General features: G+C 40.9%; 1 protein-coding gene across 1 annotated transcript; it reads right to left on the bottom strand.

Annotated features, from left to right (window-relative positions):
• Nucleotides 1–5,174: 5,174 nt before the first annotated feature.
• Nucleotides 5,175–19,567, bottom strand: LOC116521843 (vomeronasal type-2 receptor 26-like). Its single transcript, XM_032236493.1, has 7 exons — nt 19,398–19,567; nt 17,314–17,605; nt 15,752–16,627; nt 14,642–14,995; nt 11,236–11,454; nt 9,369–9,501; nt 5,175–6,073 (listed from the first exon to the last, which is right to left on the bottom strand). Exons 1-7 carry the CDS (start codon nt 19,565–19,567, stop codon nt 5,175–5,177), a joined length of 2,943 nt encoding a protein of 980 aa, XP_032092384.1.
• Between the last annotated feature and the right edge of the window lie 739 nt (nt 19,568–20,306).

Genomic DNA, 20,306 nt, shown 5'->3' with positions numbered 1-20,306 from the left:
GGCCAATTCTGGAAACAGTAAAATGGCAATAATCCCCAACATTCCTGCCGATATGGCTTCTTCTATACTGCTGTTGCCAGCAGCCTTGATTCAAACAGGGTACTATTGATAGTGAAACAAATGCTACCTTTGTTGAGTTAGGTCTTAAGAATATGTCATTGATTGATCTGATCCATTTTCTTCAGCCTCCCTTATGTCTGGATGCTTGAAGTGTAAAGAACAGAATTGACTTTCGAATCTAATATTTAATTATTAGACTCTATTTTCATTTGCAATTTAAAAGAGTGCCAGCTATGAGGCTTTAACAGAATTTCAATAGTCTTGTACAGTTACTCCAACATGACATATTTCACATGTGTGGAATAATGGAGCCGGTTTCACATAGAGAAATCTGGGAGAATCTGTCAGCACTTGGGGTGATAAAGCAGTGGCTGATCAACAGTCTAAAAATATTAGCACAAAGCCCGCAAGAAATATCTGTTTATGCTACGAGCAGCAAGTGGATACAAGATTCTGAGAACCCAAATTTATGGCAATAGTTCTCATGTTGACCCTGTCATGGCTGGGGAACACTTCAACCAGTTTTGAGGAATGGTCCTCAGCAGGGAACAATAGATTGGAGAGAGAGATATATATCTATTCTGAGATTTGTCCCTGCTAGTTCCTTCAGAAGCATCTTGACCTGGTAATTTAATGATATCTGTGATATCTGGAGAGATGGTGTTGGAGCAAACATGTTTGTGAGGAGAGATCTTTTTCTGCTTCCTCTTGGGAATTGAGGAACTGTGCTTGAGGTGTATAATTTGGCTTAGTGGCCTATTGCTCACAGTTACGTTCATGAATTTTCCCCTCAGGTTAGGGAGGGGAATTCCACTCATTCCCAGAGTAATCATAATGCAGAATCACTCCCACTCCACCCCAGGGTAATCACAATGCAAAATCCTTACTCCAGTGGTGGGTTTCAAAAATTTTTCGAACCTACTCTGTGGGTGTGGCCTCCTTTGTGGGAGTGGCTTGCTGGCCATGTGACCTGGTGGGAGTGGATTGCCGGCCATGTGTTCTCTCCCTCCCTCCCCCTCTATCTCTCCTTCCTTTTGTCTCTCTGTCCCTTTTTCCTTTTTTCTTCCATCTCTCTCTCACTTTTTCTTCCTTTTTTTCTTTTTTATTTCTTTCTTTCTTCCTTCCTTTCTCTTTCTCTTTCTCTCTCTGTGTGAGTCTGTCTGTCTGTCTGTCTCTCTCTCTCTCTCTCTGTGTGTGTGTGTGTGTGTGTTTGGGTGTTTCAGTGGTGGGTTTCAAAAAGTTTTGGAATCTCTTCTGTAGGTGTGGCCTGTTTTCCGGGTCCACTGGTGGAACCTCTTCTAACCGGTTCGGTAGATTTGACAAACCGGTTCTACTGAACTGGTGCGAACTGGTAGGAACCCACCTCTGCCTTACTCCCACTTGACCCCAGAGTAACCACAAATCTTTCACTAACTTGCTTTCCAGCTCTATTCTCCTGTGTGCAGGGCAACACAAGAAGACTGTGTGACTACCAGTTTTAAAAAAAGTAAAATCAGACTTTCTAACTTTGTGATATCTTTTTTTCTTGAGAAGTTGGAGGGTCTAATTGCACTTAAAAAAACTGGTAGTCCCGTGGTCCTTTGTTGCTCTGAAAGCAGGAGAATGGAGCTGGAAAGCAGGTTAGTGAGGGAATGGTGGTTGCTCTGGGAAGGGGTGGAAGTAAGGATTTTGCATTAAGATCATTCCGGAATGAGGTGGAAGGGAGTATTTTGTATTATGATTGCTCTATGATTGGGTGGAAATGAGGATTTTTTTCAATGAGAAACTGGTAGTCACATGATCTTTTGTTGCCCTGTGTGCCAGAGAACGGACCTGGAAAGCAGGTTAGTGAGGGAATTGTGGTTGCTGCAGGATTTCTCAGGAGGCTGTCCAGGCAAAAAACAGGCTACCGGGGAGCCTCCCAGCTGATCAGTGTGGCTGGTCCATTCCAGAGGTGGGTTCCTACCAGTTCGCACCTATTCGGTAGAACCGGTTTATCAAATCTACCGAACTGGTTAGAAGAAGTTCCACCAGTGGACCCGGAAAGCAGGCCACACCTACAGAAGAGGTTCCAAAATGTTTTGAAACCCACCACTGTTCCTTGGATATGATTATTCTACACTATCATGCTCATATTTATAAAACTCAGTGCCTCTGTGAAAGGTAAGGATGACTACTGCGTTTGTGGTGCAATCAGAACATTGCGTGTGTTGAAGTTGTTTTAATGCAAACCAAAGATGCCTTTTAAAAAACAAGTTTACATCCTATTCTTATGCATGCCAGTGCTGTGTGTGAGGTAATTTAAGGTGATTCTGACAAGTGTCGTCGGCACCTTCATATCCGGTCACATGGGGGGCAAGCAACTCCCATCCGGTCACATGGCTGGCAAGCCACTCCCACAAAGGAGGCCACACCCACAGAGTAGGTTCGAACAATTTTTGAAACCCACCACTGGTCCATCGCTGCCTCCCAGGCTCCCAGTAGATCAGCATTGCCAGTCTATTTGCACCTCCCAGCTTCCCAGCTGATTTGTGTGGCCAGTTCATTCACTGCCTCCCAGCTGATCAGTGTGGCTCCCAGTCATGCCCCTGTAGCCACCCCATCCTGAACGACAACCCTGAGATGGCTCGCTGAGGCTTGCCATTTCGGGGCGTGACCCTGGATTTATTCAACCTAGGAGCAGGTGAGGCAAAAAAAGGAGTGGCTGGGAGGAGTGGGCAGGGTGGGGTGGGGCCAGCCAGTGGTGAGATCAACCAGTTTGCTGAACCGGCTGAATCCCAACCCCGGACTGGATAAATACCATTATGGTCACTTGGATGGGTTTCTTTAAAATGTTTATGGAGATTCTCAGTCATTCAGGTCACAGTTGCTTTTTCAAAAGACAAGTGTCAGCGTTCCAAGTATCATGTAGAATTAAATCAGAGTCCAAGGCAAAATGATCCTTAAAGTTCCAATTTAATAAAGCCAATTTAATAATATCTTAGCACATCTGTGTTAATCCCAATTCTGGAAATGACATCAGAATCCCACCCAGTTAAAAGTTCATAATCTTGTCCCTACACCCACAATCCATCACATGGTCCAATCTTCTTCCATGCTGGCATCCACACCCAGCTTCTTCCGGTCAGGTGTACTGGTGCGGAGACAAGAGATGACCTTGGCTTCTAGAAAAGAATGAAAACAATACATTCCACAATCCTACTCCTGCCTATTCCCCTTTCCCATCAACTATACTAATGAAACACCATAATGACATAAGAGAAAGTGTGCCAGGCCAAAATTCTAAAAGGAATATAATTGCAGGCCTGACAGCAAGTGGATTCAGGTTTTTTTTTTGAGATAGAAGATGTTTCACTTCTCATCCAAAAAGCTTCACCAGTTCTGACTGGATAGTGGGGAATAACAATCCAGTCGACTTTTGAAAAAGCACCTTTGAAGTTTCTTTAAAATATTCTGTGATCCCCTGTATGAGACCTGGTTTGCTTTTGTGAGGGTGGAAATTCAGCCCTATACTTAATGAAGGATGAACCGTGGTTTTACCTTGATGTATACTTTATAATTAAGAAAAATAAATCCAAGATATATCCTAAGAAACACATTTTATTGTAAAGAAAAAAAAAACGTACTAGCTAATGATTACATTTTGGCAGAGTTCCTCGCCTACCTTCTTGGCAGGCGAACGATAAAGAGTAAAAAAAAGAGAAGAATGAAGATAATGGACATGTGTAGTGAGTTTACAGATAAGAGTCAGTCTACCATACGTCTCAGAGTTTAAGCGCAGCTGGCAAAACAAAAACGTAGTGACAGCTTCAACTGGTCCAGAATGCGGCTGCGTGGGGTATCATCACCTATCACCTAGGTGCTTCCATGTTACACCCCTTTTAGGCAGCTTGCACTGGTTGCCGGTTGTCTTCCGGGTGCGATTCAAGGTACTAATTATGACTTTTAAAGTGCTCCATGGCTTAGGCCCAGGGTACCTGCGAGACCACCTACTGCCACCAGTACCCTCCCACCGTCCAGTGCAATCCCACAGAGTTGGCCTCCTCAGGGTGCCGTCGGCCAGTCAGTGTCGGCTAGCAACCCCCAGGGGGAGAGCCTTCTCTGTGGGAGCACCTTCCCTCTGGAATGAGCTGCCCCCCGGAGCTTCGTATAATCCCCGACCTCTGGTCCTTCCAACGCGCTCTAAAAAGTTGGCTTTTCCAGCCTGTCCTGAACAAAACAAAATAAATTATTGATCATTGTTAATTTTAATTCATTTTTTTTAAAAAAAATGTTATTGTCAATTCTAATTGGGTTTGTTTGGGATATTCTATTTAATTTTGTATTATGTGTTTGTTTTAATGTTGTGCGCCGCCCTGAGTCCTTGGGAGAAGGGCGGCATATAAATCTAATAAACCTAAACCTAAACCTTATGTGTGCTCCGCAAGGTATCAAAAGCTTTGCTGGTGATCCAGAATATATTGTATTATTGCTTGCATGCATGTAATTAAAACAATGTTGTATCTTCAAAGTGATTTTGTTGCTTTACCTGAGTCTAAATTTGGCCACCATACTATGCTATCTCCTCCTTTTCTAATGTACCTGCCAAAGCCATAAAAAGGCAAATATTTCCTCTGGCGAAAATTGTTTTCACCTAGGCAGAGAAATTCTTCTTTATGTAAGTTTAAAGCTTCATGGCATCAAAAATTGCCCATTAAAATAATTGTTCAGGTGGTATCATGCACCTCCCAATTTAATTGGGAATAATGTAAAGTTTCATAATGACTATATTATCAGCTTCACTGGCATAAGTCAATTTATCAGTGGGTTTTTTTAATTGGTCAGGAAATCAGTCAATAATCTTCAAAGAATCTTGAAGTTTGTTCTCTGTGTTCTGTCTAATGTCTAATGTGCATATAACTATAACCCAGTTATAATGTTACTACCAATGGAAAAGCTTAGTTAAATCAAATAGAAAACTGGTTGCTAAAAAATTAATATACCCTATTCCTCCATAAACATGTTAATCCTCAAAGAATTCTGAGATGAAAGACAAGTTCAGTCAAATATGTATGTACATAAACACACACACACACACACACAACTACAATTCCAAGAAGTATTTGCTTATTCAAAATAGAATCTTGTTCCTTTTTTTATTTCTTATGTATTAATTGCTCTCTAGTGTTGAGTTCAGGCCTCAGTATAATTATATAGATTTTGGGGATGAAGATGCATCCCAGTAAACCAACACTAGAAGACAAGATAGAGAAGATCTCCACAGCCACCATGTACTTCCCTTTGGTGCTCAGGTAGGTGGGGACAAAGGTCAGCCAAACATTGCAGAAAACCAACATGCTGAAAGTAATGAACTTGGCTTCATTGAAAGTGTCCGGTAACTTCCTGGCTAGGAAGGCCATAGTGAAGCTGAGAAGAGCCAAGAGGCCCATGTAGCCCAAGACACAGTAAAACATGATGATGGAGCCTTCGTGACATTCGACTATGATTTCTCCATAGAGCGTCTCCATGTCTAAATCTGGAAATGGGGGAGATGTACTCAGCCAAACGATACAAATACCTACTTGAATGAAGGAGCAGAACCAGATAATAGAATAGGCCAACTTTTGCCCCACCCATTTGTGGAAAAGGCTTCCTGGCTTTGATGCTAGGAATGCTACAACAACTGTGATGGTTTTGGCCAATATAGAAGAGATTGCAATAGAGAAGATGATGCCAAATGTTGTTTGTCGGAGGAGACAGGTTGCCTTAGTGGGCTGTCCAATGAACAGAAGTGAGCAGAGAAAACAAAGAAAGAGAGAGATAAGAAGAAGGTAAGTGAGATTGCGATTGTTGGCTTTGACAATGGGAGTGTCCCGTTGCTTAATGAAGATTGCAAGCACAAGAACTGTGGAGAAGGAAAAGAGAAGAGACAGAGAGACCAGAGTAATGCTCAGTGGCTCTTCAAAGGAGAGGAAATTCATTGTCTTTGGAATGCATTCATCATGAGCTGTGTTTGGAAATTGATCCTCTGGACAACTGTCACAATTCTCCATGTCTGAAAAGAAGAAAGAGTTAAACTTTTCAGAAGTTTTAGAATTGCTTTTCTGGATTTACATGCAATGTAAGATTTTTCTATATCTTTTTGTAACTCTCTATTCAACCTAGATGAGCCATGGTGGTGCAGTGGTTAGTGTGCAGTACTGCGGGCTACTTCTGCCGCCTGCTGGCTGGCTTCCATTTGGCAGTTTGAATCTCACCAGGCTCAAGGTTGACTCAGCCTTCCATTCTTCGGGGGGGGGGAGGGGAGAAACCCATGCATTTTTCCTCCCTCTGCATGGATTCCCCCCCCCATTGGAAATGAGGCGGCTGTCAAAGAGAAGGGAGCAGCGTGTGCCATGTGGGCTTGTCCAACAGCCGAAGAAGGAACAGGAGGCGAGGATTCGGCTGTTGGACATGCCCATGTGGTGGACACGCCCACGTGGTACACACTCCCTTCTCTTTGACAGCCGCCTGGTTTCCAATGGGGTGGGGGAGGAATCCATGCATTAAAGAGGGAGGAAAAACACATGTATTCCTTCTCCCCCCCCAATTGGAAACCACGTGGCTGTCAAAGAGAAGGGAAAAAGGACAGGCTGCAGGAAAATCCATCCCTTTTCCTGCCAATAGTTCTGTACTTGGGATCGTAGCACCAGAAACACATCCCCAAGAGGGTCAATCCAAAGCCTTCAGCCTTGCAATCCTGGGAGGGGCGTCTGTGCTGCAATCCCAAAGAAAGAATGGTGTGTGTGTGTGTGTGTGTGTGTGTGTTTGTGTGTGTGTGTGTGTGAGAGAGAGAGAGAGAGAGAGAGAGGGAGGGAGGGAGGGAGGGAGAGATAGATAGATAGATAGATAGATAGATAGATAGAGAGAGAGAGAGAGAGAGAGATATCCAACCTTGGAGAGTTATCCAGAGCTGGCAGCAATGTTCTCTCCATCTCCCCACCTCTCTCTCTCACACACAAACACACAAAGGTCTCTCAGACCCCCACCACTCCCAAGGCAACCACATCTCTTCACTAACCTGCTTACCTGTTCCATTCTCAACTGCTGTGTGCAGGGCAAGAAAAGTAGTTTGTGGGATTACTTCGTGAGACTTTTTTTTTTGCGAGAAGTTGGAAGGTTTGAATTTCTGGTATTTTTTTTTTCCATGGTCGCACAGACTAATTTTCTTGTCCTGAATGCGCAGCAGAGAACAGAGCTGGAAAGCATGTTAGTGAAGGGATGTGGCTTCCCTGGGGAAGTGGGATAGTTTGGCATGAATGGCCTGGCTGAAGGGCCTTCGGGTAAGCCGGTGTGGGGCCTTGGGGCAGCTCCATAGCCCCTGCCTTGCTTCGTCCTCCACCCCCACTGCCTTGCTCTGTTCTTTGCAATGTGCAGCCTCTCACAGTAACAAGAATTGCAGGCAATTGCCACGACTGCCTGATTCTTAACCAGCTGGCTGCATGGTAGGAGGGAGCTTCCTGTCCACTTGAAAGAGAGATTGGGTTGCATAAAGTGGTTTCACTGGCCTGCAGGCTCCACCCCAGGGAGCCTCAATTGGGGCCAAGCTCTTGGCAACTAATTGAGGTAAGACTCTTCTTGAAGGGGGTGCAAGGCACGTGGGGCCTCCTGCTGCTTTTGCAGCTTCAATCGGCTGCAAAAGCAGCCGCAATTCTTGCCCCCTTTTCTCCCCCCTTTGCCAGGCACAGCAAGGCTTCCTGCCCCTCGCCCCCTTTATGGATGCAACTTGGGGGTGGCAGGTGGGACGGAGTGGGGCATGGGAGAAACAAGACGTGCATCTTGCCTGACTTCCAGCTCCATCATATTTCTTGCCATTGACGGAACTGGAAGTCAGGTAAAATGCGCGTCTTGCTTCTCTCCCTCCCCACCTGCCACCCCCAAGTTGTGCACCAAAATAGTAAGACCTCCCCAAAAACAAGGGTCTTATTTTCGGGGAAACACAGTAGGATTTATTGGGCACCAGTTTTAGTTCATAGAATATATCTACGAATATAATTGGAAGAGATATGTGAGAGAGAGGGGGGGGGGACAGAAAGAGAAAAAGGAAGAGAGAAAGGAAGGAAGGAAATGGGAGAGATATACACAAGAAAGGAAGAAAGGAATGGAGGGAGAGCGAGAGAAAAAAGAGAGAGACAAAGAGAAAGAGAAAGAGAGCAAAAGTAAGAGAGAGAAGAAAAGAAAGGAAGGAAGAAAGAAAAAAGAGAAAAAAAAGAAAGAAAAAAAAGAAAAAAGAAAGAAAGAAAAAGAAAGTGGGAGAGAGATGAAAGAAAGAAATAAAGAAAAGGAGAGAGAGATAAAGGGAAGGAAGGAAAGAAAGAAAGAAAAAGAAAGAGAACTTATGAGCACAATTGAGCCCAAAATTTTGGTTGCTAAGCAAGAGCGTTTTTAAATGAGTTTCACCACATTTTCCAAGTTGGCCATGCCCACCCGGTCACACAACCACCGAGCCACTCCCAAAAAACAGGCCACACCTACAGAATAGGTTCTAAAATTTTTTGAAACCCACCACTGAGTTGCATGTGCTCAAGCCATTGACATAGAACCATCCTCTCTATCGCCCTGCTGGTCCACTGAAATGCAAATGTTGGAGACTGCTGGTATAAAGGACATTACAGCTATCTCTTCCTTTTCCTCCTTTGAGATGCATCCATTACATCTGTTGTGGCCCAGCAGGAGCCGTTGGAGCTGCTAACAGACTCCGATAGCAAGGGACCCTATGAGTTGGCTCTGGACGATGTGGAGGACCCTGGACAGGGTTCAGACTCCGAGCAGGGACCAGAGAGGCTGGTTGGCCACCAGGAGGCGCCTGAGGCATGGAGCAGCAGTGAAAGCCAAAGGGAGTTTGTCCCTAACGTCAGTCCCTGGAGCAGTGGTAAAGACGTCAGGCTCTGGAGCAGTGGGGAGGAGCTAAAGGAGTTGGTCCCAGACACCAGGCAAAGATGGGCAGATAAGTGCCGGCAGCAATTACGGAGACATAGAAGATAATTGGGGCCAGGTGGTTGTGATTAGGCTCCTCCCAAGAGAGTATATAAGAAGAGACTTTGGGAGGAGACTTTTTGCAGGACACAACCGTTATACTAAAGTTGGAGAATCTCTTGTGTGTATTTCTTATCTGTGGAAGTCTGGGTTGCTGCCAAAGTCTTGTCTGTGAGTTAATTACTGTGAATAAATTGGCTAACAGTAATCTTGTGTCGGCGTGACTCACCGTACAGAGGGGGGGGGGGAGTCAGAACAACAGCAAGGAATAATATTGAAGAAATTCGTGTTAACTGGGATACAGGCTGGTTCCATTGGAATGCCATGAATCTTACCCATTTGTCTGGATATCTTCTTTTCTGCACATAGAGCACAAGCATAGCAGCAAAATTTCTGCCCTTCAATCTTGTTCTTTCTTTTTCCAAGAGGACAAGGCTCATTGCATAATGAGGAAGGAGGCAGCTGCCCCCAAATAAAGAAAGAAGTCAGTATTCACCTTTTGATTATGTTTTTGTCTTACAGCCCATGAATAAGAACGAGACTGTTGATAGTCATTTCTGCCGTGTAACAGAAAATTCAACCTCCAGAGCCAGGAACATAACCGAAGTTGCATTTGATTTGTTTTTTTTAAATCTAACTGAAATGTAAGTAATGAAAAGCAGCCCACATTTATATCTAAACCTGGATTATTTTATTGTTCCCCTGTCAAGGCTCTGGTTACTATCTTTAAACCCTTGAAGACATATGTCTTGGTAACATGATGTACTACCTGCAGCGGTGGGATTGACTTACTGCTCTGACTTAGGCTTCCCAAGAGCATGAAACAAACTCTTTGTCCCAGCAAAACCCCTTTATTAATTTACAGTGAATTCCTGCTCATTTACAGCCAGCAAAGTCTTTCAGTGGAGGATTTACAGTCACAGACCTTATCTGGCTTGGAGAGCAGCCAGGCCGATATCTGCAAAACTTGGCAAGGCATTTCAGAAAGTCACTATCCAATTAGTGAACTAATTGTCTCTTGCAAACTCCACTCACCTTTCGTTCCTCTTTTTTAGAAAATAATTTTTATTGAATGTTTTAATCTTTAAAAACACCACAAGAACAAACACAAAACATACATAACAATATAAAGTAATTATACAGCCCTCTGTTTCAGCTTTCCTGTTTAGCTTTTATAATGCACCATTCTGCATTGCCTTTCTATTGCTTTAACCTTGTCCTATAATATAACAATAGTAGTGTTAACACTGATAATAATATTGATTATTTATATCACCATATATTTGTGTTGTGGTCCGGCAGGAGCCGTTGGAGTTGCCGCCAGACTCCGACAGCGAGGGGTCTTATGAGTTGGCCCTAGAGGAGGTGGAGGACCCTGGACAGGGTTCCGACTCCAAGCAGGGCGAGGAGAGACTGGTTAGCCACCAGGTGGCGTCTGAGCCTTGGATCAGTGGGGAGGAGATAAGAGTGAGTGATCCAGAAAACACCTGTGAGTTGTTCCGGGATGCACGCCGTTGAAGGGCTACTCGGCGTCAAGAACAACAGCGTAATTACAAGAGGTGATTACACTCAGCTGATGCGCATTAAGATCCTCTCCTGATTATAAAAGAGACTGCTTGTGCCACGCCTTTCTGCAGAAGTCAACGTTAAGGACTAACAAGAAACAAACTTGGCAGGCTGGATTGCTGCCAGAGTTTGTTTGCATTGCTGCCAAGTTTTGTAGGACTTGCTGCCAGAGTGCTTATCTCTTTGTTTATGTGGCTTGCAGCCAATGAGAGTCTTGACTGATTAAAAGAAACCTTCTCATTTACGTTGGTTTTGGCTTTCGTTCCTGGACGGAGGAGGGGGGTCAGAACATATTTGCATTCTCTATTTTCTGTTTTGGCTTCTGTTTTCTAGCCATTTATAAATTTTATTGCATATTTTATAAAAATCTGATTCTTCTCTTTCTTTTAGTTCTATTGTTATTTTGTCCATCTCTGCACATTCGAGTACTTTGCTAATTATTATTTCATCTGCAGGTGTATTGATTTTTCCCCAGTTTTTTTCCCCATTCACCTTTTGTTCCTCTTTTATTTCCTCTGGGAGGGGACATTCATCATCTGTCCTTACTCCCAGGTTGACCCCTGTTCTTTAGCTGTTCCCTTTGCCTGGCAATTGGTACCTATCTCCCTCTCAGAGCCCATATTATTCTTATGGTACCTGAATGAATCCATGATGCCACTGGATTTTGTCTTGATGAATACGGAGCGTTCCTCCTTGCAGATCTATCTCTCCAACTGGGATGTTGATATAGGAGTTGTTTGGGAAAGTAACCAAATTTACAATGTCAAATCCAGCATCTAGTGCTCCATCTTCATTTAATTTAATTTCATCTCCAGCATTGTTGTTGAAGGAAATTCTCTGCAGGAATGAATGGATCTTGAAGAAGAAAAAAGAATAAGGGTTAAAGGTTTTAGGTTAGATTAAATTATCAGAGTAGGAAGGGACCTTGTAGGTCATCTAGTTCAACCCCCCCGCCTCCCAAGCAGGAGACCCTACACTATTTCTCAGAAAAGCCCTATCAATTGTGGACCTGACTGGAAACAGGGAGCCACAGCCGAGGAATGAAAGAGCCACATGCGACCCCTGGTGTAGCATCTCCTGCTTGGGCGGAGGTGGGTGGGGTTAGGACTAGATGATTTACACCTCCCAACTCTGTTTTTTTTGCTTTTTTTAATTCTCTTACATACCATTGTATGTATACATTCAGATAATTGTTATTCTTCTTTACATTTGTCATTCTTATACATTTGTTATTATATTTAATAGGTTATAATGGACAATTTGGATTGCTTTATTTACCATCCCTTCTGCCTGTTGTAATACCACCTTATTTTCCCTTTCTATTCTCCCTCCCTCCCTTCTCTACTTCCTTCCTTCCTCCTCTCCTTCCCCTTTCTTCTTCCCTTACCTCTCCCCTACTCCTACTCTTCCCCTTCCTACCCTGTCTCCTTCTCTTTCTCTCCCTTCCACCCTCCTCTCCTTCCCTCTTTCTTCCTTCACTCCTCTTCCTCTCGTTCTCTCCTCCTCTCTCTTTCTTTTTCTGTTGTTATAGGTGTCTCTTTCAAATCTCAGTTTATGTTTTCTTGGGATGGAATTTCCACAAACCCAAATATAATTTAATATCATTCCTTATTCCCTTACCTTCACTAATCTATCCTAACTATGTTTTTTCTCTTTATACCTCTCTCTCTCTTGAATATATACTTGTATATTTAGTACTTTCTTTTCTATTTTCCCCTTCTTACCCCCCCTTTCTCATTTAATAATGCATCATCTGGGTTCTGTATCTTCCCCTTGCTTTCTTTTCTAGCTTCCTTTCTCTAGCCAATCATAAAATCTTCCCCATGTCTTGTAGTACACCAATTCTTCTTTATCCTTTATTTTCAATGTCAATCTGTTCATCTCTGCACAATTTAAATTTTTTATTATCTCTTCATCTGTTGGTAACTTATTTAATTTTCAATTTGGGGCAAATACAAGTCTCGCTGCTGTAGTTACATGTATAATCCAATAGGTATCACCTTTCTTATGTTTCTCTGGGAGAATAAATACCCAATAAAAATGTTTCTGGTCTAAATTATATTTCTTGTTGTAACATTTTCTCTAGCCATGCTATTTTTAATCCAATATTTCCTTGCTTCTGCACATGTCCACCACATATGGTAATATGAACCTGTTGCTTGTTGACATTTCCAACATTTTGCTAACTAGTCTTTAAACATCTTTGCTAATTTTTCAGGAGACACGTGCCATCTATAAAACATTTTGTATAAGTTTTCTTTGTAAGCTGTTGACATGGTTAATTCATAGTTCCTTTCCCATAGTTTTTGCCACTTTTCTAACTCAATCCTGTAGCTAAAGTTCTTTGCCAAAGTTAACATTGTATCTTTAACTACTTCTTCTTCTAGCTTAATTCTTAATAGATAGCTATATAGTTTCTTAATTTTTCTTTCTTCTGTTCCCGTATCTTAGCCAACTCTGAACTTCTCAAGTTAAAACCATACTCCCTTTTATCTTTTTCATATCTTGCTTGTATTTGCAATTATGAAAACCAACCTATATCAATCCCTTGTTTTTCTAATTCTTGTTTTTGTTTTAATTCCCCCCTTTCTGTTAAGATATCTTTATATCTAATAACATTCTTCATGCTACTAATATTTGGATGTGTCAGTGCTTCCATTGTTGAAAGCCACATTGTTATTTCTAGATAATGTTCCCTTTTCCTTTCTATTTTCCTGGAAAAAAATGTCAGTTCTTTTTTCATGTATTGCTGGAAACTTTTTTCATTCAATATTTTTGGGTTTAAAATCCATCTCCCCTTTTTCCTCTGTCCCTTTCAAGTCATTGTTATTGGATTATGATCAGCACATGTGCTTATATCTAGGTCTATCTTAAATGTTTTGAGTGTTAGCTCTGTTGACATCCACATCATGTCCATGCTTGACCACGACAAATGTCTATTTGAATAGAATGTATATTGTCTTTCTTTCGGGTGTCTTATTCTCCAAACATTTTACAGATTTAATTCCTCCACCATCTTGAAAAATGTTTTGGGTAGGGTTTTCTTAGGCTTCTTGTTTGTTTTTGTGGATTTATAGTCTATTTCATTACTTGCAATTGCATTAAAGTCTCCCAATATACATATGTCTTCATATTCGTATTCTATTATCTTCTTGTGAAATTTCCCCCAAAATTCTTCTTGTTTATCATTTGGAGCATATATTGCCACTAATAATATCTTTCTCAAATTCATCATTATCTCCAAAAATCAATATTTTCCCCTCCCCATCTTCAAAAATTAAGTTTGATTGTATCGTCTTTCTAATATTATAATGCTATTTCCTTTTTGCTTTGGTCAGCCAATATCATATATAAATTGCCTAGTTTTACTTGTTCCAGAAATTTTCTATGTTGCTTTCTAATATATACTTCCTGTAAATATATAATGTCCAATTCCAATTTCTCTAATTTATGGAATCTTCTTCTTTTTATTGCCAAATTTAGTCCAACTTTGTGGATGGAGATTACTTTTATTTCTTCTTCCATGTGTTATTAATTTATAGGTTTAGTTGATCCAGTCATTCTTTGCTCCCTCTGCTCTTTCATCTCCTTGACCCTTGCTCCTTGTCTTAATGCTTTCTCTTCCTGTTCTTTCTACATCTCCCTTTGATCTTTCTCCTTAGCTTCCTGGCATTTAGTTCCTCCCTCTTCTCTCACCATCACTCCCTCCTGTGTTACTATGTATTGTTCATAAAATAATTCTGCTTTCTCTATTGTATCTAATCTGTGTTAATCTAATCTTGCCAATTTAGGAAAATCCCTTCTGGAACAAACCTTCTAAAACTCACCCCTTTTTAAATCAAACTTTTAGTCAGGAAGTGGTATTTCTTTCTTATATCTCTGACCTTCCTTGGAATTTGCTTCAGTACCACTGTCTCGCTAGACTTGTATTTTATTGTAGTACTTCTTGATGCTTGCAGAATTTCATTTTTAGGGTTTTCTTGATGAATCTTACATACATCTCTCTGGGCAAGTAATTTCTAATTGCATATCTTGTATGTACTTTAAATGCTTTGTCAATTTCACCTAGAATCTGTTCCTTACTCTCTTCTGTGACCACTGATAAAATGTCTGTGACCTCTGCTAAGTTGTCTCCTTTCTCCTCTTCGATGTTCTGAAGTCTTAGGTAATATTTAGCTAGGTCCATCTCCCATAGAATGCTTAATCTGTCTTGATTTTTATCAATTGTTAACAATTTATAATCCATCTCCTCCACTTTTTTCTCTGTTATTTCCATCTTTTCTTCAACCTTCTGCAATCTCTGCTCATTTTTCTCCATTATTTGCTTGACTTCTTTCAATTCGACTTCCACCTTGCCCACTTTCTCTTCTACTTTATTTATTCGCTCCTTAAGATCCTCGTGTACAGCAATAGCAATAGCAATAGCAGTTAGACTTATATACTGCTTCATAGGGCTTTCAGCCCTCTCTAAGCGGTTTATAGAGTCAGCATATTGCCCCCAACAATCCAGGTCCTCATTTTACCCACCTTGGAAGGGTGGAAGGCTGAGTCAACCTTGGGCCGGTGAGATTTGAACAGCCAAACTGCAGAACTGCAGTCAGCTGAAGTAGCCTGCAGTGCTGCATTTAACCACTGCGCTACCAATAGCTTGCAATGTGCTTTTTAACTCCAAGATGGCTTTATTTTGTTGTGTTGCCATGTTTGTTACTTTCTGTGTTGCCAAACTGGGCGATGTTGATGATGTATACGATATTATTTTCTTCATCTTGGTACGTGGTTCTGGTATTGTTGTATTTGAGTTCTATTTAAATTTTACAGTCCCCAAAAAACCCAAAAATCAAATTAATTGTAATCCTGGGGTCGCCCACACCATCCCAAGCTCAAGCCTTCAATACACCAATCACTGTTCCTGGACCCAATTTTCAGGTTCTTGCTACCTTAATCTATTTGCTTTATACCTCTGTTAAACTGTTTAATCTGTAGGCAAATTTCAGTGGGTCAATATTTGTAATGCATTAATCTTGAAGAAAGATGAACATCAGTGATGCTTAGATAGATGATCTCCAATGATCTGTTGACTCATTCAGTCTTGGCACTCTGTTGTAACCAAGGAGAACATTTCAAAAGAGCATTGAGAAAGGGCAAATCTTACCTGCCAGGCTTCTACAATCTCTGATTGCCCTTGATCTCTGTTCTTTTGTATCTTCTGATAAGTCCTCACAGTTTGAGCAGCATGTAATGCTTGAGCCACAGCATAGATTGCATTATAAATACTGTAACTATGGCCAAGTATGCTGGTTTCAAAGAAGGGAGCAATGAGGTCCTCTAGTCTTTCATCTCCAGTACATTCCTCATATTGAGAAACACCATGATTAGGTGGTGAACAGCAAAAAGCTTGGCTCCAGAACTCTCCAATAAAGCCATCTTGACTTGCCCCAGATGGGGTGACCGCTTGAATAAATTGTTGGAAACCTGGAAGTTCTCTTGTGCTAATTGAGAAGGAAATAGCCCCATGGAACGTTTTCATATCGACAGCTCTTTGTAAGGAATATAAGGTGAAATCATTTTGGGCCATTGTGATCCATATTTTTCCTGGGGAAATTTTCTCTGAAGAATCCAAAGGCGTTGGAAGTAAAAATTGGGTGGCTTGTAGAATAGAGGCCAGCCACGAAAAGACTGTATTTTCTCCATGTACAATAACTGCATTTGAAGTTCTCTCTGTAAATAAAGTGATGTGTCTCAGACAACGGTCAGCCAAGTCTAATCCTTCAGAAGTATATAAATTTCTGTCAATCCTTTCGTTGAATTCAGAGCAGATTTCATTTCGAGAGAGCATGGGTTCCAGAGTTTGTATGAAATGTTCCCCATGCTTGTCATCTACAATGACCAGTCCTACCCATTTCCATCCAAAGTACAGGAGGAGCTGGATTAAACCTTCGCACTGGAGCGATTCATCGGGGGCCATGCGATAAAAAAGGGGGACACATGATTCATCAGCCGCTGCCAATTCAAATGAGCCATATGAAATCTAAAGGAAAGAAAGGAGGAATAAGAGAAAGAGACAGTTATAGAGAAAGATAATGGATGGATATGTTCTGTTTTTATTGATTTAAACTATTTTTCAAGATATGGTTCTTTAATCATATAGATTTGGTTGAGAGATCTCCCAGAAGTTTAGACATTAATGGCTGTATGTTGCATTATTTTGAGTGGTCAGCACATTTACACTGTTCTACAAGCTGTATACTCACTACTTTACATTGTAGTTAAGTATCATTTCTTCAGTGTTGTCAAATGAAAAGATATACTTAAAATTTACAAAATGTGCGGGGATGTACTCACTTCTGTGATGTATATGCTGTCCTCTCCATCTTTAATATAAAATCTGGATGTTTGTCTACATTATGCTTAAAATGTATGAATTGAAATCAGTGAGGCAGTTAATTATAGCCAGCATAAGCCTACAGGTTCAAACAACCATGCACTCAAATTCTGTATGTCATGATTTATGTTACTGAAAGCAGCGATATACTGAAGGGAAACATGGATTAATTAAAGTCCACCCTTTACCCTAATTTCTTTACTGCTCTTTACTCTAATTTCTAATTTCCTCTCTTTACTGATAAACCATCAAGTTGTTTCTTGAAGAGGAACTCAAAAAGAGACAATCTGTGTGATTGCCTTAACTTTGAGGCCTTAAGTTAGGGCTCCAACCTGTGGGATCTTGAAAAGCTGCAGAATCTCTGCCATGCGTATGGAAGTTTCAGGGCTCATCCCTCCAATGATTCCGACAACTTTCTTTTCAGTCCCACAAATATAGTTGGGGACAATTTTATGCAACTTAAAAAGCAGGTCCAGAGTGGTACGATAGGTCATTAGTGCATCAGAGTAGCTGTCATAGATGTGGAATCCAAGAGTGAAGTTGGACAAGATGTGAGGATCCTTGTTGATGTCGTTTACAGCAAACACTAAAGCCAAGATGTGTTGGTAGAACTTGGTTACCACACTGTAAAAAAAGTCACTTGTTTCAAAGGAGAAGCATGCCATGCATTACATACTAAGGAAGACATGTCCAGTGATAAAAATACTACAAGAAAGACATATCGACAAGAGAACTATGCTGAAGTTCAGAGTTTTATGATTCAAGGTCCATATCCTATATTAAGTGCTTTGTTTAATCATATCCTTTAACAGATACTTAAACATATAACCCAAAAAGAATGTGGTGGATAACTGATACAACCAGAAATGTTAAAGGGCTTGATTGAATAAAAAAGTAATGCATTCCCTTGGAAAAATTGGAGGAACCATGAAAGACTTTAGAGAAGGAAGACAGGATAACATTCTAGAACCATCTTTATAGTTGTCACCTATAAGAGATCTACAGAAGAAATCCCCTTTTTCCTGCCCTTAAAAAGGAGAAACGATTCATGTTGAAGTTTTCATGCCAGTTTTGTCAAAAAAGAGAGCACTTCCTGCCTGAGCAGAGGTTGGATTAGAAGACCTCCATGGTACCTTCCCACTCTGTGATACTGTTAAAACATTCATCTTATAATGAAAAAAAATTCTTGTACAATCAGATCAACCGTGTTGTAAAAGCCAAACATTTTGCTCCTTGCTATGAAACAAAAGGAGGGATTGTAGTAATCATTAAATACGCCATAAGAAAACTCTGAAGAGAAGACAGTGATACACGAAAAAAAAATAGAGACATGGTATTAATAACTAGTGTAACCCTAAGATTTTGGAAATGATTTTTCATTCCACAGTCAATGCCTATATTTAAAATATTATAGTGCCTATGAGGTTATGGAGAATTAGGGCTGGGTCTTTTTCCTCCAAGTTGGAAGAGCTTTCAGTTCTCAAGAGAATAACTGTTTGTTCTAGTCTATCGTATTTCGGTTTAATTAGAAAAGGGGATGATGAATTAACAAATAATTTACCAAGCTGATGTTTGACAAATAATGTTCTTTCTGTGCCAACTCAGGAAGCTCAAGCTGCTGTTTACAATTGTACAGAGGAATTATCAAGTCTGTCATCATAACTGTATAACTGTCTGACTTGGTTCTGTAACCCAAGAAGATAGACGCAGACTTCCAATGGATAATTAGAACTGCAGAAAAAACAATTACTGGTACTACCAACCTGCCTTCCATTGAGTCAAAAAGTGGACCTCTTGCATCCTGGACATAAATTGTTTCAACTCCTACCCTCAAAAACCACACTATACAGCACTTCACACCAAGACAACTGGACACAAGAACGCCATCACTCTGCTAAACAAATAATTCCCTTACCACTGTCAAACTATTCACCAAGGCTGCATTACTATTACTATTAGTGTTCTCACCATTCCAATTATCCATCTCCTCCCACTTATGACTGCAGGACTGTAACTTGGTTGCTTGTATCCTCATGATTTATATTGATATCGATTGTTTCCTGATTGCTTATTTGTACCCTATGACTATCATTAAGTGTTGTACCTTATGATTCTTGACAAATGTATCTTGTCTTTTTATGTACAATGAGGGCATATGCACCAAACTACTTGCGTGTACAATTGCACTTGGCCAATAAAAAATTCTATTCTATTCTATTCTATTCTATTCTATTCTATTCTATTCTATTCTATTCTATTCTATTCTATTCTATTCTATTCTATTCTATTCTATTCTATGTTAAGAATCTGTCCATGATACATTTATATTCATTAACAGATGATGATGGAACCTCTCTGTTTTACAAAGATAGAGAGCAGGATTAGGTTAAAATGAGCTAAGAGAAGGATTTCTTACAATGGGAAGTCAATGAATTCCTCAGATGGATGTTTATCGAAAGTAACTTTGGGAAACATGTATTGAACAAGAGACATCAATGAACCAACGAGAAGGTCTCCATCCTGGTACCATTCCTGTGGAATTTGAATGGCTTCATCTCCAGTGCACTTAAGAGGCTGTATCTTCATGGCCAATTCTGGCAACAGTAAAACGGCAATAATCCCCAACATTCCTGCCTTTTTGGCTTCTCCTACACTGCTGTTGCCAGCAGCATTGATTCAAATAGGATACTATCGATAGCAAAAGAAATAGTACCTTTGTTGAGACCTGTCTTAAGAATATGTCATTGATTGATCTGATCCATTTTCTTCAGCCTCACTTATGTCTGGATGCTTGAAGCACAAAGTTGACCTTCGAGTCTAATATTTAATTATTAGAGTCTTTTTTCATTTGCAATTTAAAAGAGCACCAGCTATGAGGCTTTAGCAGAATTTCAATGGTGTTGTACAATGACTCCAAGATGATGGTCAGGGTATATTTCACATGTGTGGAGTAATGGAGCCAGTTTCACCTAGAGGAATCTGGGAGAATCTGCCAGCTCTGGAATTGACTAGGCATTGGCTGATCCACAGCCTAAAAATCTTAGCACAAAGCCCACAAGGAAGATATATTTATGCTACCAACAGCAAGTGGATACAAGATTCCGAGAACCCAAATGTATGGCAACAGTTCTCATGTTGACCCTGTCATGGCTGGGGAACACTTCAACCAGTTTTGAGGAATGGCCCTCAGCAGGGAACAATAGATTGGAGAGAGATATATATCTATTCTGAGATTTGCCCATGCTAGTTCCTTCAGAAGCATCTTGAGAGCCACTGGAGGATTGACCTGGTGACTTAATCATCATATCTGTGATATCTGGAGAGA

Source organism: Thamnophis elegans, chromosome Z (genome assembly GCF_009769535.1).
Source record: "Thamnophis elegans isolate rThaEle1 chromosome Z, rThaEle1.pri, whole genome shotgun sequence".
NCBI lineage: Eukaryota > Metazoa > Chordata > Lepidosauria > Squamata > Colubridae > Thamnophis > Thamnophis elegans.
The sequence above is the reverse complement of the archived record's forward strand: the minus strand, read 5'-3'. Positions and strand labels throughout refer to the sequence as shown.

What these genes read in the sequence shown, in the direction of transcription:
- LOC116521843 (XM_032236493.1), bottom strand. Translation starts at nt 19,567, where the DNA reads ATGAAGATACAGCCTCTTAAGTGCACTGGAGATGAAGCCATTCAAATT. An exon ending in AAATTGACAAAGCATTTAAA is followed by an intron (nt 11,455 to 14,641) that starts GTACATACAAGA and finishes TTCTTCTTCAAG; the next exon opens with ATCCATTCATTCCTGCAGAG. An exon ending in GAAGATATCCAGACAAATGG is followed by an intron (nt 6,074 to 9,368) that starts GTAAGATTCATG and finishes TCTTCTTTTCAG; the next exon opens with ACATGGAGAATTGTGACAGT.